The sequence below is a fragment of the Pholis gunnellus genome, assembly GCF_910591455.1.
Source record: "Pholis gunnellus genome assembly, chromosome: 18".
In the NCBI taxonomy this organism is placed as follows: Eukaryota; Metazoa; Chordata; class Actinopteri; order Perciformes; family Pholidae; genus Pholis; species Pholis gunnellus.
In genome coordinates, this window is record NC_136545.1 from 9,266,901 (window position 1) to 9,284,680 (window position 17,780).

The 17,780-nt window shown below is 41.1% G+C and overlaps 1 protein-coding gene across 1 annotated transcript in view; it reads left to right on the forward strand.

The window, feature by feature from the left end:
• Positions 1–7,221: 7,221 nt before the first annotated feature.
• The window catches only part of LOC306710806 (matrix metalloproteinase-17-like), a gene marked incomplete at both ends in the record, with an annotated part of 58,934 nt that continues 48,375 nt past the window's right edge, over positions 7,222–17,780 (forward strand). The window contains one exon of the mRNA XM_079179502.1: positions 7,222–7,356. Coding sequence (XP_079035628.1) covers positions 7,222–7,356 — 135 coding nt within the window. The remainder of the gene's footprint in view (positions 7,357–17,780) is intronic.

Sequence of the window (17,780 nt, forward strand, 5' to 3'; positions counted from 1 at the left end):
CATCTTGAGATCAATGTGCGTTTCACACATGCAGAACCTTTTTGGCAGCAAACAGTGAGCAGAGTGTGCTGCATCTTGTATGAAATCAAGCTGAGCGAGCTATAAATTAAACATGACTATCATAGTTGTACAACCTCCTCTGTTCTTCTACATCATTTGTAACCTGTAATGAATAATTCATCACAACGCTATAAATCCACTTCAGGGCCCTAATTGGATTAATTTGGCCATTAATTAAAGGGAGGATGATTGAGGGAACACCATGTTCGCTATTGGGAACTTCTGCTTTGTAGAGCCACCGCATGATTTTAGGTCACCCATAAATCTACCTCATCACATTTGGATACAAGGTGGAGGTCTCCCAGGGAATAACACACAGTAAGATCAGACTAAAGTATAATTGATGAGTTTAGCTTTAATTTAAACTGTGGAAAAGAACAGGGGCTGATGGGAAGTCAGTGATTATAGATAGAAGGATGGGAAGAGGAGTACAGTACTCCACATACTGAAGTGACACTTCTCAAGCTCCGCTTCCTCCCCTTTGTTGTTCTTTGACGTGACGCACCCATTTGTTTATGCCATCAGTTTTATGTTGTGTCTGCCTTTTAAAAAAAAAAATGTTTATGACTTCTGACAACAAGAGTTACTAAAATGTTTGGATCACATCTTAGTGAAATGGAAGCGAGTGTGGGTTTTGTTTAATGTATACCTATACACACTTCTTGTTGTCTTTCTCATCACCAGAGTGAGGTCACCAAGTGACATAAATAGTCCAGGCCCAGCTTTTCTTCCCCTTGCCTCACTCTGTGGAAACCTCATTAATCATCCGTCAAATCCCTGAGCAGAACGGAACTGTCCAACGGGGTACAAAAATCTAACCACACGGTTTGTCACACAAAACCGTCTGAAAAGCCGTCGCTTTAAACTGTTTGAATGGGCAGACACTTTCAAAGATACTTGGCAGGTGATCGGATTAACCATCTGTCAATCAAACGCTTGCCGAAGTCAGTCGGGAGAACAGTTGAAAAGAGTTCTTTGCTCTTCTTTAACCGAACAAATACTCTCTACAGTTCTGATAAAAAACTGATGCAATAGCAGCATCTACTCTAACCTCGTTAGCAGCATTGTTGTTTTGATTGAACCAACAGTCGCCACTTTTTGTTGCATCACACACACTTAAGCCACGGCTGTAGCTGCCAGTAGCTCCCCTCAGGACGCTGATTGGTCCTGCCACTTGCTGTCTGGATACAAACTCATTACTTGAAGCCTGACAAGATGGAGTTTTGTATGATCTCTGATATAACGAGAATCCAGCTGCCGTGTGACGTAAAGTTATCTCTATCTTGAATTTCAACAGTAAAGTATGCCTTATGAACATGTTTTATCAAATATGTTTTATCAACAGGGAAGTCAAAATTGAATGAAATGACATCGTGGCTGAGTATGACTTAGCATTCAAATCAACTTTTGATTACTGCAATTATCAAATCTTACATTACATTGCAAACAAATATAATCCTGATATATTCCCTGCTGTCACACACTGAGTATAAAACAGGACTAGTGCAGAGGGAACAGAGGTCAAACAGGAAGATCGGAGATTTATGGAAGGCCAAACTCTTCAATATGCTCTTCGTTTATATATTTTACACAATTTATTCATATTATTATTATTATCTCTATTTCGTTTACATCTATCTTCCCCATTCACATATTGTTGTGTTTGCATGTTTGACATTAGAGAGAAGTACATATGCTTCTCCCTGTGTATGTGATGCAGGTTAGGATTTCCTGTTGTCTGAGCCCGGCTTAAAGAAATGTCATACTGAGCTTTCTTGTGTCCCGAATCATCACCTTCCTTAGACATCCTGGCTGACCTCATACGAAGCTACAGGTGACAGTGAACACATGGTCACCTGTAAAATGTTACTTTAAATCACTGTGACTGTCGGGGATGCCACAGGAGAGACGGCGATTTATGAGCATGCGGGTAAATGTCCTTCAAATAGCTTTGGGGAAAATGGAGCGTTAGTAGGCGTTGTATGAATATTTTTAAAAAAGGTACTGAGTACATTTGCTTAGACAACAGAGATACAGACGCTCAAAAGCATGACAAAAGACCCATGGAAACCTGTGTGGAGTGGAAGTTAACTAATAAACCCTCAGACTGAGCTTGCACTGGCCTTGTCTTACAACCTAAATCAAAGGCAACATGCATAAGAAAGTGTAAACATCATATAGATTTAAACTCCATCTTAACACATTGTCAGCTGTTACATAGAACTTCATGCATGCTCTTGTCACCATGTTGGTTAAAAGTTAAAACTTTAAATATGAAATTTGAAACAAAATGTACTTGATGATTTGAATTTACACATCGAAAGACACAACAGCCGTGTGAGCGGGCCGTCTATCATGCATTATGATTGTGCTTCCTGCTTATGGAGGAGAGCGGCAAGAATTTCCCACAGGTTGCCTATTTATACCCCCCCCCCCTTAAAAAGAAGTGCCCTCCACAGCTGAGGGTGTAACTTAGAGTGAAGTGCGTGTGAGCAGGGATCAGTTAAGAGGCTTCACATGTGATGTCACTGTAAGTGCAGTGGCCACAATCAGTCGCCCCTGGGTGACAAACACAAAACAGCCGGCCTCAGCCACTTTATATTCACGTGGTGGAAGAACAAAGTAAACATGGAGTTGTTTCAGAGCAGTTTCAGAGAGAATTCAACGTGATGTTTTTACTGCTGAGGACTAAAGAGAAGAGAAGTAATGGCATGCTTTATAAGGAGTTATGAGTCTCCAAACCACTGTTCTCTGGATGAAATAAAAATATTGCTGTAAAATTGTCCACAGAGTACAAGAAGAACTGAAACCCACGACTTCATTCTCCGGGGACCATGAATGTCTGTAGAAAATTTCATGGCAGTCCATCCAATTGTTCTTGAAATATCTCAGTCCGAACCAAAGCGGTGTTCTGACAGACTGACCCATCCTTTCTGTCGCTAGAACCAATAAGCGTCTAGCAATGTGCTTATTTGTTTTTTTGACACTTCTTGGCTTCTTCTGCTGTCCCCATTTTTAGAAGACACAATCATTCATTATGGATTATTTCCCCAAGCATGGCCCACTCACTGAAAGTGTGCATAAAGTTTTGGAAACGCCTCATGTGTGTACACCGTGGATTTTATGGGGGCGCTGTCCCGACGACTTACTAGAACTGTACATCAAAGTCTGTGAGTCTGTGACAGAAAGAGTGGGTGAGACAGACTTTGAGAGAACGAGGAAGAAGAGAGAGATGTGGGTGTGGAAGGAGATGCTCTGGGGGCAGCGACGTCATTTATTTTACAGTCCGAGTGATATTGACAAGTCCTCCAAACTAAATAATGTTATTGGAAACATGATTTACATTACAGCTCATGCACACTGGCAGGCTAAAAATAGTTTATTTTGGTTCATATATGCATGGTGGCGTATCCCAAGGGGAACTAAAACTCTGTGTCAAACACCACAAACAGAACGTTTAGGGGTCAGAAAAAGGACTGTATCTTTCACTGGTCACTGCTGCACCAGACTGGACATGCTTATTAAAATAGCAGGAAAAAAATCTCTGTGGACTTTTTTCTGTTTTCATAAAATGGATATAGCATATGGAAGGAAATGTAGACAGATGCCAATTTTCGAGTCGCTCTGCCAAATGATTGGTCGAATATGATTTCCGAAATGATTAGGTGGATTATATTTGTATCGGGAAATGCCATGCCATGTTGATTCTTACTGATGATACTATATTGCTAAATATTGCATTTATACTGTATGTTTATCCTTTTTTAAATGGTTTGGTAATGGTTTTACAAAAGCTAAGAGGCACGAGAGAGTGTATTTTCTGTTAGCATGTAGATGATGGGAACCTCTTTTGATAGTGGTAGCTTTCCACATTAATCTTGCACCCATGCAGAGCACATACATACATACATACATATATATACACACTTAATGAGCTTTATCTATGTGCCTATTTAACTTTACTAGGACAAGGTGTTCAATCATCCCTATTCAGAGGCAGCATTCACATTTCACCAGGTCGCTCTCACTACCAAATCATCAAATACCGGTCAGTGACCCGTGGCTAAATAATGCTACATACGAAAATATATTGTTATTGAGTGAAAATGTGTTGCAACCCATTCCAAAGATGCTGTCATGTCTTCATGATTCAGCTTAAACACACAGAATAACATGAAAGACAATAATGCATGACACATTATTCATATTTACAATTGCACAACACTGTCTCCATGTTCACACAAAATCCCACTAAGCCACACAAAAACATTTCCGTCACTCGTCAGTGATGCTACAGGGCAGTATGCAATGGTGAAGACAGATATTTGACAATATTCATCTATCTTTTAACCTCAGCAGTGCAAGAGGCCTACAGCCAACTTGGCACAAAATGCTGCAATAAATATTAAAATGCGTGTGTGATAATGGCAGGCAACAAATATTAATTCAATCCATGTCCACACTGAGAAATGGGTTTTCCAATAATTATTTGACCAAAGAAAATGTGCTAACGCTCTCTGGGAATTAGTCTGATGATAGTGAAGCACTTCAGGTAAAACGTGGACAGCAGCCTGAGATCCGTAAATTGATGTTTTAACCTTCTGTTAATGGTAAACTGAATGACTGAAGCTTCTTTTTGTCAGCAGACAGATGAGACAGAATATTCAGCTGCTGCAATTATCATAATATTGCTGCTATACGACAAATCTAACTGGGACTGGAGGCAGTGAACTTGAGAAGTTTTAAGCCTTCAGCTCTAAGACAGCAGAACTTCATGCTGCTGAGCAGAAAACATATTTTTCATGTCTTTCCCTTCTGGACCAATGATGAATGACTGCTGTAAAGGATCTGAATAAGAATTGGTGATGTGTGTATCTGTGCATGTGTGTCTGTTGTTACCAAGAACAAGAGCATGTTGAATTTAACACAATCAACAGTCTCTCAGTTCATATTTAATTCAATTCTTTAATGTACTGGCGCATCAACCATGAGGTGGTGCCATTAAATGGTTAATATGCTGTAGGGGCATGTAGCTCTTAGCGATTGTTAGTCAGCACAGTGTGTTTCCTTATTACCTGGTGGATTTTAATATTATGCAAGACAAAAGAAAGAAATAAGTACATTAGTCTTTTCTCAGAGGAAGAAAGCAGTGGGATGATACCACTGTTTCATGCAATAATTATCTCTGCAGCTCAGCAAATTGTTTTGTGCTTTCCTCTGATGTTCTCTCAAATATGGTGAAAATAGAAGTGTAATGAGGGGTAGAAAAATAAAATGTCTTTGCACTTCAGAAACATATGTAGTTTCTATACTTCAGTGACTTAGCTTCCGCTGATATGCATATTTCATTTGGTGTAATTTAACTCTTTGAATGCTTACTGTCAACATCTTAATTCAAAGTCTGTATCATCATTACAGCGTCCTTATCATTATAGTAGTAGCAATATTTGTCCCTGCTTTCTAAAAAAAACCAATTTGATTGACATCTTTTGGCCACATGTCCTGAAAAGATGACAAAGATGATACATATGGCATTGATTAACTGAGGTTTGGAAAGAAAATAGTGAAATGATTATGTAGTGATCTAGTTAAAGATTTCTCTCTGAGAAACCCCAAATCAGTCAGTTTGACTCGAGGCTGCATTCAGAATGTCAAGACTAAAGAAATAGGCTACTTACTCCTTCTCTCTACATTCCTTGCCACTGCCTTATCTCAATCATGCCTATCATTTAAAACCCTGTCGCAGCTTTGACCAGAATACCAGACGTTGCCTTCAGGCAGACGGTTCAGAATGCCAATCTGCAGGCTAAATCGGTACAAAAATGTATTAATTCCTTCCTCCATTAAAATATGACATAGCAGTAAGTAGTATGATTTTATTGGGGATTAATACAGTGTGGCTTGATTATGTATTATCTGTGTTGAACACACTTGGCTTTATTATTTTATTATTTGTAACTATTGTCGACATGTATATTAAGCATGTTTATGCATGTATGATCTATGTTCTATGCGTGCATGTGGACTGTGCTGCTGGCAAGTGTATTGTGTGATGCAGCGACTTGGAGCCCAAGACTAATTTTCCTGCGGGACAAAAAATATCTTATCTTATCTTATACAGGACAAATATAAAATAGTATTGGATTGTTGTCTTATACTGAATGATCTTTGTTTTGTATCCATTCTGTGCTTTACTTTTCAGACATTTACAATGACGAGGAGGGGGACTTCAGGATAAAACCTTTGTGAAATTGAATCATGCCAACAATCATGCCAACAACAACATGCCATGTTATAAGGAAGTAGTAATTGGCCCAATTGAATTCATACTGCATGCAACTGTACATACTTTGTAAAGACATCTGTGGTATTTACTGTAAGTAAAAATAAAAAGTATGCAATTTGGAACAGAGCTCTATTCTTAATAATACCTTCATTATTTATATTTATATTTTGCTCACATAGTGCCTATTTTGGGGTTTGGGTGTCAATAAAGATGCAATAAAATGCATGTTCAAAACTGGTCTTTCTCCAAGGCATGTCAGACCCACTCGACACTTAGACATTTGTCAAACAACGATGATAAAGCAACACAGGCAAATTATGTCTTTCGGTCTCAACCCTTGAGACACTCAAATTGCGCACGAGGCGCGTCATGAATCCGGTTGTGTTCAAATGGGCTGAGAAGGCGCTGAACTGCCCTCCTCGGCCCCTCCCTCCTCTCCATGACTCCGTGGAGCCGAAGAACCCCATTCTCACCGTGTGTGCGTCAACGTGCCGTCTCTGCCGCTGCTCTGGACAAAACCGCACGCCGCTGCTTTCATTTTCCAGAGCTCGAGACTGCACAAGCAGGAGGGGAGCTCGCGCTTTTTGCTGCAAGGGGTATCACCCCTGATGGACTTCATATAGGACAAGAATACACCATTTTTCAAACCTGAGATTTACCACGTAGTAGTTACAAGTCCCGTTTTGTGTGGGGAAAAACTTGTAAATCCTAACCGATCTCACCGCCGCCGGTTTTAATGTGTTTCATGTGTTTGCGCTCTACAGTGAGGTAGACGGACACGTTTTACGCAAGTGTCGGCGTGTGATTTACCCCCGTGGATGCGGCTGTCGGGGTCGGTGTCTGAGCCCTGCAGGATCCGCCTGTCATAGGGCATCATGATTTCTGTGGCGCTTCACAAGTGGATGAGGAATATTTCACCAGAGATGCTGCTGTTGGTGCAGATATTGTGGTTTTTACCTCTGACCGGAGCGGCTCCTTCTCTGACTAACGAGCAGCTGGACACCGGAGTGGTAAGTTTTTTTTTAAATCTTTTCTAGGGTAGGAACTTTTGCGACCAATAAGACTGCACATGAAGTTTTTGCACTTGATACCACCACTGACACAGCATAAAGTGTGTTACCAGACCCCCAGTTTGCCCTACTTTTTGGATGTCGTAGGCAAACGCTGTCCTCTCCATACTTGATCAGAATTTCAACACCTCGTAGCAGTTCCATGGGGGGGGGGGGGGGTTGGATGTGATTGAACATAAAAACCGGAGCCTGTTCTCCAAAGCAACGCAGATCTCTGTAAGGGCTTGCATTAAATACACGCAAATGTCTTTGCCTTGGCGGATTATCGACCTCCCCCACAGCATGCTGACATATATCCTGCACTGATGAGTGGCTCACTTCCAGCACAGTGTGACAAACCGAGCCATAAGACGTTGGCTATTTCCTCTTCTCAGTCATGCCTTCAAAAGACTTGTCACCTGATGCCAAGTTTGAACAAGTAGGCTACTGCATTCAAAATAGGGCTGTTTGACATGAGAAGTCGTGGAGCAGCAGTTCCCGCTGAACAAATTAAATAAAACAGGCCATGTTATGGTAACAAATTAGAATCACCCCCAATGCACTTTATCCGAGCAAATTAAAGCTATGCAGTGGTATTTTCATTGATAGGGTAGACTCGCAGTATATTTCAGCTTTGGAGTTTTAATGAGCAGAGCACCTGCAGATAAAACAAGTATCTCCTAATTAGTAACTCTTGAGACAACATCCTAATTAATTGTTTGTGTTAATGCCTCTAATATCAACATGCATTTCTCATTTGGATGGATGGATTCATGTTCATGCTGCTCATCCAACTTCTAGCTCTTCAGTATCTTGTTCTTGGCTCTTTTTTTTTGGGGGGGGGGGGGGGGGGGGGGTTACAGAAGCTTGATGATGAACCTCTATTAGTAAAGACTTTGCTGAGGTATTTCTATTGCTGGACCCCCTCTAACTCCCTCTGTATCTGTGCTGCCAGGAGACAACCTTGGTCTGAGATACTCTTAACTGCAGACGTGAATCGTCCCTCACATGGTGTTGTTTAGGACTTGAGTGCACAGAGTGGAGCTATGTGTCCTCTACAAATTCCATCAGGTCACAGTGAGGATGTACAGCTGTAGGAGACAACAAGGGGAGAGGACACATCCCCGGGTGATCAAAGGGGGTTTACAGCATATTACTTGTCTTTAAAAACAGCATTGTTGTACTTTTGTTCAAATACAAGGTTGCCATGGTTCAATCAAAGACACAGGTCCACAGCTGTAGGTAGGTATGCATTAATCACTGCTAAATACTGTTACAATCCTTTCATTGATACAAGTAGTTGCGTTAAACTTGTTTTTACACTAGAGATTCGTCATGTTTGTTGTTGGATGCGAATGCTGTTTGGACAGGCAATCCTTAAAGCTGCCTTGATACCGCCTTATCCTCTATCAAGCTTTGTTTGAGTGTGTGAGCAAACACTTGGCTTTTTGTTCATCCAGCAGAAACAGGGCAGTGTGGGGTGGGCATCACTGGAGTTCTTTTTCCCACAACACATCCAGTGTAAGTGGGACATTCACTGCTGTTTTGTTCCTGGTTTGGTTCACCAACTTTTGTCGAAAACAACTTGTGTTTTGTGGTTTAGAGGTATTCATCTCTGCTCATCAGCAATTTGTTTACTTCTGCCCTTCATCATTTCATGCTGTACCACTGGTTTGTGTGAGCTCCTTTGCTGAGAGCAGCTGCTCAGTTTTATTTTCTTATAAAACTGCAAACCAAAATAATGAAAATGGCCTTAAAGCTGCTGAGTGCTGAATCCGTATTATCAACGAGATTGGCAGCACAGACAAACCTTTTACATATTATTGGAGAAAAGTGCATTTGGTGTTGACATCCAAGTATTGTTTACTCCAGTTTAAACTAGGATTTATTTTTTAGGTTTAAGATTGAAAAATGACAGATTTTGAAATGCTATTGAGTTTATTCTGAATAGCTTTCACTTTTTAACCAGTTTTAACATTCTCAAAAATATTTGCTATGATTAATATTTTGATTAAAATGTTTTTTTCCCACCTTAAAAAGTACAAACACCTCTGAAAAGGGGCTAGAAGCACATGCTGTTTCTCCTCCATTGATAACTTCTGAATTCCCCCCCCCCCCCCCACACACACACACACACACCCACACCCCCCACCACCGCTGTTTGTGCTAGGTTGAGCGGTGCGCATCCAGCTGTTGGAGTGTATTCTGTGCCATCGTTTTGAAGTGAGTGAAAATGCTACACCTGGCTTCTCCTCTGTTATGCCTTGTTACGCCTCGCGTTACGCTAATGATAGAAGAAGCTCCAACCTACAAGTTGACGGAATTGGTTTCTTCGGTATTTGACGTATGCAACCCTGGCTGTCTGAATCCAGGATTAGGAGACTGTCATGGGTGCACTGCAGTTCGAAGGTGGAAATGCTCAACCATGGCGTTGGCTGCTTATTTCGCTCATGACATGTCTTATAGCATATACAAAACTCCATTTGGACATGTTAACATAGTTGTAAACTTTCAATTTTAATTGGAACGAGTCTTTAACATGGATGTGTCCGCCCATGTGCTGTAAAATAGAGATGTTGTGTCTAAGCATCTTTACTGCCCAATAAGAGTGGAATTCAATAGTATGGTGGTGACTAATGCTTAGTGTCATTGTTTGATTAATCTGCCAATTATTTCTTGATTTTTCTTTTCTCTGAATTGTTGTTTTGTCCATAAAATCTCAGAACAGTTTCTCAATGCTCAAGTGACAAAATGTTTTTTTTTAGCCAACAAGCCAAACCCCCCAAATATTCAATTCACAGTGTTTAAAAACAGAACATCCAAACACTGGAGAAGCACTGGAGAAGACTGTGATAACTGATCTTGTTAACAAAGGCAGACACAGATTGTTGGTTCAGTGTAAAGGGGTTTAGGGTGACCAAGGGAGTTGGACAGACAGATGAGCACCCGTCCGCAGACGCACTCCTCCCCCGTGACTGCCTGATTGACTTTCAAATAAGACTTCTCCTGCCTAGATGAAATTGCTCTCAGCTGTTGAGAGCAGGATAATTGGTTGTTGAGGGTTTGAGTGGGTTCTCCCATCTCGGGCCCAGTTGTGTTCATAAGTGCTATACATTTGGGACTCGGACCACAAAAGCAACCTTCTACCAACAGAACCGTGTCCTGATCTCCAGCTCTGCTGCTCCCCGGCCCCATTTCACTCCAGAGCCACGGTGCTGCATCGCTTGGCTTTTAGTCGAGCTTGAGCGCTAAATGTATCTATCTCTCCTTGTAACTACTGTTCACCGTGACTGTAATTAGCTGAACCACAAACTTTAGCACAGCTCTGATGCATCAAGCTCCTAGTTTTGTTGTTATATATATATATATTATATATTACTATATTACTGCTGTGCACCAATTTGGAATTGCAGCATTTTAGGGAACGGCTACATAACTGCTACATAACAGCTATAATGTAATCTGCACTTCGCTCATTATATAATTTTACTCCTGATTTGCTGTTTTCAGCGCGAGCACAGAACGACTGAGCTCCTTTACAGGACAGTTTGGAAGCAACGCTTTGCTTGCGTTAGCAGCTGCCATAAGATAGAGTGAGGTAACCAGATCTGCTGCTGATAAAAGAAGCTAAAATACTATTTAATCCTGTAGAAACTGACCGTGAAGACCGTCTGTGTGGCATTTAATCTCTTTCAGTGAGGAACAAGTTATTTCTGTCATTTTTTTAATAAATAAAACAAGTGTGCGGCCTGATGGGACAACCACACCATGCCAGTCTGCTTCTAATTCTCATTTTGCTTTATAATTTCTTCAATGAGAACACCATCTGGCCTGCACTGTATGGCAGAGAGAGAGAGAGAGAGAAAAAAAGAAAAGCCTGGTAGACGCCACCTTCCTCCGCCAGCTTCCACCGCGAGTCCTACTTACTCTCCCTTCCTGCTAGGCCTCATAATATTGAGTTCACATGCAGCTAGCCTGCCCGGCACCAGTACCACCAGCCCTCGTTAGCTCTCTCTTTGCCTCCCATGAGTGCACATTTCACCAGTATCATATTTTTCCCTTTCAGTCTTTCAGTCCCTTTCGTTCAATTTTCTCCTCTTCCAATCCAGATGGGAGGCTTTCTTCCTCCGGCACAACATGGGTTCTTCTGATTACACCCAGAGGCCCAGGGGTGGAGGGGGCTCAAAGAGAAAACTGGATGCTGTGACAGTCGAGTACGATGAAGGACTTGCTGTGCTCAAATAAGTAATCAACCAGTCAGGGTCAAGAAAGGAAACGTATGAAAAGAAAGTAATAAAATAATATATCTTTGCGACTGCTTTAAATGTGTCCGCATACTTTTTTAGGGAGAGAGCTACACTTTAATTTATTTAGTTATATCTGTAAGATGATTTTATATAATTGTTGTAAACAACTGTGGCATGACTGCAGATAAGTAGAAGAGTACCAAATGCTAGTGAAGTCTTTCATTAGGATACTTTTAGCTCCGCTGTCCCACTGCCATCACACTGTGTGACCTTTCTGTCCGTATCAAGGGGCTTATATCCAGGGCAAGGACACCTTTTTTTTTCATGGATGTGTATTGGCAGATGACTGCACAGCAGCATAAAATCTATCATTGTGTCATGATTGACAGAGAGCACAGGAGACAGTTCAGCATGTAGCACATTCATAGCTTCTCAGGAAGAGGGAGAAACCGGTCCTTCAATCCGCTCCTATCCAATCTGTCATCGCGGCTTTGCTAAGTGTAACCGTTCTCCAAGGAGTTGCAAGTTTCTGAGGAGATTGTCAGAGTTCATAATATCCTTAGAGGCAATTTCAACAAAGATATTTATTGGCTGCCACTGCAGCATGGCGGTGTGGGACTTTAACACTTCTCGTCAATGACAACACCAAAAAACATGTGGGTAAATTCGTGACTTAAAGTCGATAATATAGACGGGAAAGCCTGTCAGTTACACTTTGTAAGTAGCAGGTCATACATTTATAAACATTGCATTTTTTTCTGGCCTTGTGTTTGACCTAAATCGTAAATCCCTGTCTCGCACTGTTATAGAAGAATTAAAGAGTTACAAGTACCTTTTACTGGGAAAACTCAGTTTAACTGTACAAAAGCTCAAGACAGTGCAGACCTGTAGCAGGGCTGATATGATGAGGCTTCTTAATGTGGCAGGGATCAGTGCTTCAACCATCTCATCAGTCAGGCTCAGGATCGTTTCTGTGGGCGAATGAAACATGGGTCTTTTATTACAGCCTGGGGATGTGTGAAAAATGAAAGTCAACCCCAGATTTGCTATCGTGTTGGAACGAGCTCTGTCCACTTGCTATCTTTGCGTTTTTCTGTCTTCAATTTCCGTAGCTTCATCTCGGACGCGTGCTTGCAGATGCGTGGGGACTACGCACACAGCGCCCAAAGGCTGACACCCAGGAACATCCCGACACACAGCAAAATAAGAAAATACAGGCAGAGGGCAGGGCCCCTGCAGATAGAGACACCGCCACACACTTCTAGTTGATAAGGGATGATTGAGAGAGAATACTTTTGTAGTATTTTGTTTTTAAGCAGACTTATCTAAGGGCTCCGTTTCATTAATACTGAGCCAACACTACAGGCCAGTCTATGATGACCAGATCTATCTTTGTGAAACCGCCCCCTGGTGCACTGGGGAAATGTATGTATGTACATTTCATGTGATGTATTCATTCTCTCTCTGCTGTGCTACCTTGTTTAATAGTACAATGATGTGCTGTGATTCAAGGACTTTAAGTTGCATCTCATCAGTATATTTGCTTTTATTTTCAAAAGAAAAGTGTGGCTATCTGAACATTTCCATTCGCAGACGCAGAGATTGGATGTACCCCTATTTCTGTTTAGATTTTTACAGAAGTCATGGATTTAATATTGTGGGCAAGTGAGTGCTGTATGCCACAACAGAGTTGCACGCGATAGACTTTTTCCAATGGCTTGAACTGACTTCATTACCCGAGCAGACCCACTCCGGGGCTTCCCATATAGAAAACCTCAAATCAACTCCATGTGGACAGTTCTATTTTAACCCGAGGAGCCCCGCCTCTCCTTCTTGTCTTTGACCAGATCAAGGGTTTGGTTTCCATTGCTATTCAAAGGGCCGACCAGATCTTGTAATTACAGTGGTTTCTGGTGTTGCGCTGGATCGCATGCTGAAGCCTGCAATAATCTGTAGCCCTGCCAACTGAACTGCCAATAGGCTGCTTTAATAGTATGATCAAGAAAACCCGAAAGCAACAACAAAGCTTCTCTGAAAAGTGCTTGCAGAAATTGGCAGAATTATACAAAATGTGGTTTTGTGTGTGTGTATGTGTGTCACTGTCTTCTTGTGTGTCGCTATAAAACATGATGCATAGCAGAGCGGATGATGACGGAAAAAAGAGAAAGGGTAATGGACGAGGACGATTGCTCATCATCTGCGGAGTCAACGTCGAGACCGTTGTGTGTTCATGATCTCATTTCTCTGAAGGTCCAAGTGAAATGAAGAGAATTAGACAGCAGGGGGAGGGAGGACCGAGAGAGATTGAGTGGGTGGCAGGGATAAGATACGTCTCCATCCAACTGTCACTGGCAATTAAGCCCTCTTTTACTTTTAGTCCAGTGTTGATACTCGACTTGCGATCAAGTGAATATAATGAGCCACTAACAGTCTGCTGAATTTGGAGTGCTACTCGTGATTGTGTGAATTGCTGTCTGGACTAGGGTAAAGCAAGCTGAATAGAGCCATGCTCTTTGAGGGATTAGTTTAAAAATAGAGAAGCACACATATGGAGACGGACGCACACATGTACATAATATGTGCGGGTATTTTTGCATGTGCATGCTCACTGCAGACATGCCAGTTGCCGGAATTCCTCAGCTAACACTAGAGGGACATTGTCTTCTTTGTAGGGGTCGCTATAGTAACACATGGCAGCTATTTCACGGGCTCTAAGAACTGCATATAAGGATAGACCATAAATACATGCTCATGTCCATATTCCATCTTGAAAACAATTACAAACATGGATAGCATACCTTGACATGACGGCAAAATTACAGTTTCTGAGCTACAGATTATTATTATTACTGTCCTTGGTCTCTGTAGTGTGTTTGATTGACATTTGTTCATATCTGTAAAGGCCACAGAGATTAAACACATCTAAATGAGTTTTTTTGACAGAACAATAATTATGTAATGGTGAATGACATTTTCGTTGTGATGTAGTTTGAGATTTCACAAAGACCTTGTCATGAAAAAGAGCAGGTTGCATTCAGAGTTTTGTACCTGCACATCTCCAACTTGCTTTTAGTATACGAGTATAATCCCTCCAAGACGAGTATGATAGACATGTTTGTTCACCTAAAACTTGTTTCAAATCTTTGACTTTGTGCTCAAATGTATGACTTTTCCATACGCAGAAGCACATGCCGGTTAACGCACGGTAAGCCGATAAGAGAACAAAATGAATATTGACTGGGATTGTCATCATCTGTCAGGTGTCTGTAGGTTTGTGTATGTATTTGCTTTGCAGTCTATTGCAGTCTTCTCCGCTTTCTCCGCTATCTGCACCATCGGGGGACACTTGGAAAGTTTTATTCAATTCTTGTGTCTATTGTCTTTGGAGCAGTGAATAACCGCCCTCAGAGAGAAGAACTTCTAAGAAGGTTTTGGGTCTTTTTTTTCCCCTCACTGGAGACACTGAAATGTATGCCTGTTAAACCAAACTCCAGTTACAGGGGGAAGTCCTAATTGGCTCCATCAGATTGTTTATCTTTATTAATCTCTGGCTGACATTTCTTTTAATTCCCCTTTCTCTTTTTTTCTCCTTATATCATCCCTCACTCCTTCATTCAGTCCCAGAAATCTCCATCCATCCATCCATGCATCCTAACTTGGATGGGCCATTAATCATCTATTTTGAGTTGATTAATGGCCTGACATATACAAGATTGCATACAGATACAGGATTTTGTCTGTTAAAAGAGAAATCTCTTATATTGGCAGGGTTGTATGTGTGTGTCTCGGCCTTTTGTGCATTATTTTGCCACATGAGTGGGAAAATACAGAGCTGATAGGACTTAAATGTGCACAGGGATGACATATAGCTGGCCTCTCAAAAAATAGAGGTGAGTTGCTGCTGGCACAGATGAAACAAATTTTGCCCGTGTCAAACAAGGCAGGGATTAACAGTCTCAGCAGAGGTTCCTGAGGTCTCTATAAAGACCCGCTGACATATTGTCAGAAACAGAAGGGCCAGTCATCATTGCATCCTCTGTCCCCCTTTTTTTTATTATTTGGCAATCAATCTAACAAGTATGGTGATTCACTTTAAGAATACTTGTGTGTTTTGTGTGTGTGTAATTCAGGCAGAGGTTTCTGTTTTGTTGCGTTCTGTTGTCAGGAGTGCTTCTAAACACACACAAGAAGAAACTGATGGATGAGGCTTGGTGTGGCAATTTCAGAATGCACAGTTTACTCATAGAACTGCTTACCAATGCTTGATTAACAAGGCCCTGGCTTGTTGAAGTGCATCTAAATATATTCTGCAATGTCCTGCTTCAACCTGGTTTCTCCCAATAACCTGGTTTCTTTTCCCCAACCTCCTTTCAGATTCTCTCTTTCGGTGTCACTTTTTACAATTTATTATTTTTTCTTCCTCTCTCCCTGTGTTTTTTTTTTTTTCTTCTACCACCCCCTTTCTGTCCCGCTGTCATTCTGTCTTCGCATTCTTGTCACTTTTCTTTCTCTGGTCCTTCCTCCTTGCTGCCTCTGCGAGCACAGTAGTTGAGTCGCAGCTCTCTGTACAACCAGCTGTTCCTAAACCCGGGATTAGATGATTCACTTACAGTCGCATCGTAATCCCTGATGCCACGCTCTCACACACGCAAACATGCAAATTAGGACAAATTTTCCTCCCATGTGTCTCGTAAATGACATCCACTCCTAACTGGATGGGAAGATGTGTCAGAATAAGCACGTCCATCAGAATGTATAATTTCAACAAGTCAGACTCATGTCCCATTATATGCTTATTGTATTTGCAGGAGAGACAAACGGATGATTGATTGTTGCAGCAGGGTGGCGTGTGTGCCATCTGCTTGCAACATGGTGAATCTAGTTGAATCTAACTGCTGACTGTGAATCTGCTGTCTGCATTCCCAGTTCACTGCATGCAATCTGAGGAAAATAGTTAATAACTTAACTCTTCTAATTGAAAATAAAGTCTCTTTTTGAAATAAGTCAGTGGAACGAAACCAAGCTGTACAAATTTCAACGTCCTCTTGTGAACAACGGTTCATTTCCGATTTTTAAGATGACAACATCTTTTTGGGGGTTTTGTGAAGAGCTAAAGATGAATTTGTATAATGTTGAGACCTGATGTTGAGGTATTTTGCAGGAGAGCACTTCTCTTCTCTGCTTTCTCTGAAAGCTGTTGCTCCGAGTGCCATCTGTACTCTTTAACCTCACTGATATATACTATTCTGTCTGACACCCACTTGTTACAGAGGCTCTTTGTCACATATTTTGTTGTTAAGCAGAGGCAATGCCATTTGCCAAGCCCATTATGCATCAACAGGAAGTCTTATATAAATGGTGCTAAATATAAAAACTGGGCCGGATAATTGGAGGTATAAAAAGAAAGCGATGGTGTGTATGTACTGTAGATCCATTCTGTAACATGAGGCTCATTGTTTTCATTTACGCTGAATAATACCTAGATTCTGTTAAATGAATTGAACAGATTCAGACAGATTTTTAAACTCTCATGCATCCAAAAGTTGGATTTCCTGCTGCAACAACCACATTTATCACTGATGATCAATTTTCACAGGTTGTTATAGTTAAATAAATAAATGGTAAAACAATACAAATAAAGTAAAATACAATTAAATAAAGTTTTTTTCTGATTGCCGGTTTACTATTAACACTCAAATGTCATTAATTGACAACTCTTCAACCATCATACAAACTACCAATTCAAACTACCAATTTTACATAACAGAATAAAGTCATCATTTTCCTTTAGCCAGTTATATACTTAAAATCATCACATATAACTTCAATAAATACTTGAAGCAATGGGCAGTTTACTAATCAATAACAGAAGCACAAATGAGTCTGCTGCTGCCTGCCAAGAATTTGTAGTTGATAACGAGTGTGAGCAGTCTACAGGCTGGACACTGTGTCGGATCAACGTTTACTCTAACAGGCAGGAACATTTCAAACACCATCTGTTATGTTGAGCCTTCGCTTGGTCAACATCGTGTGAATCATATCATTTTACAAGCCGTAAATATGATGAACATTGGTCTTGAAAAAATCAAAGAGGTGTGTGTGTGGAAATCAAGTAGATAACTTGAACTAGAGTTTCGG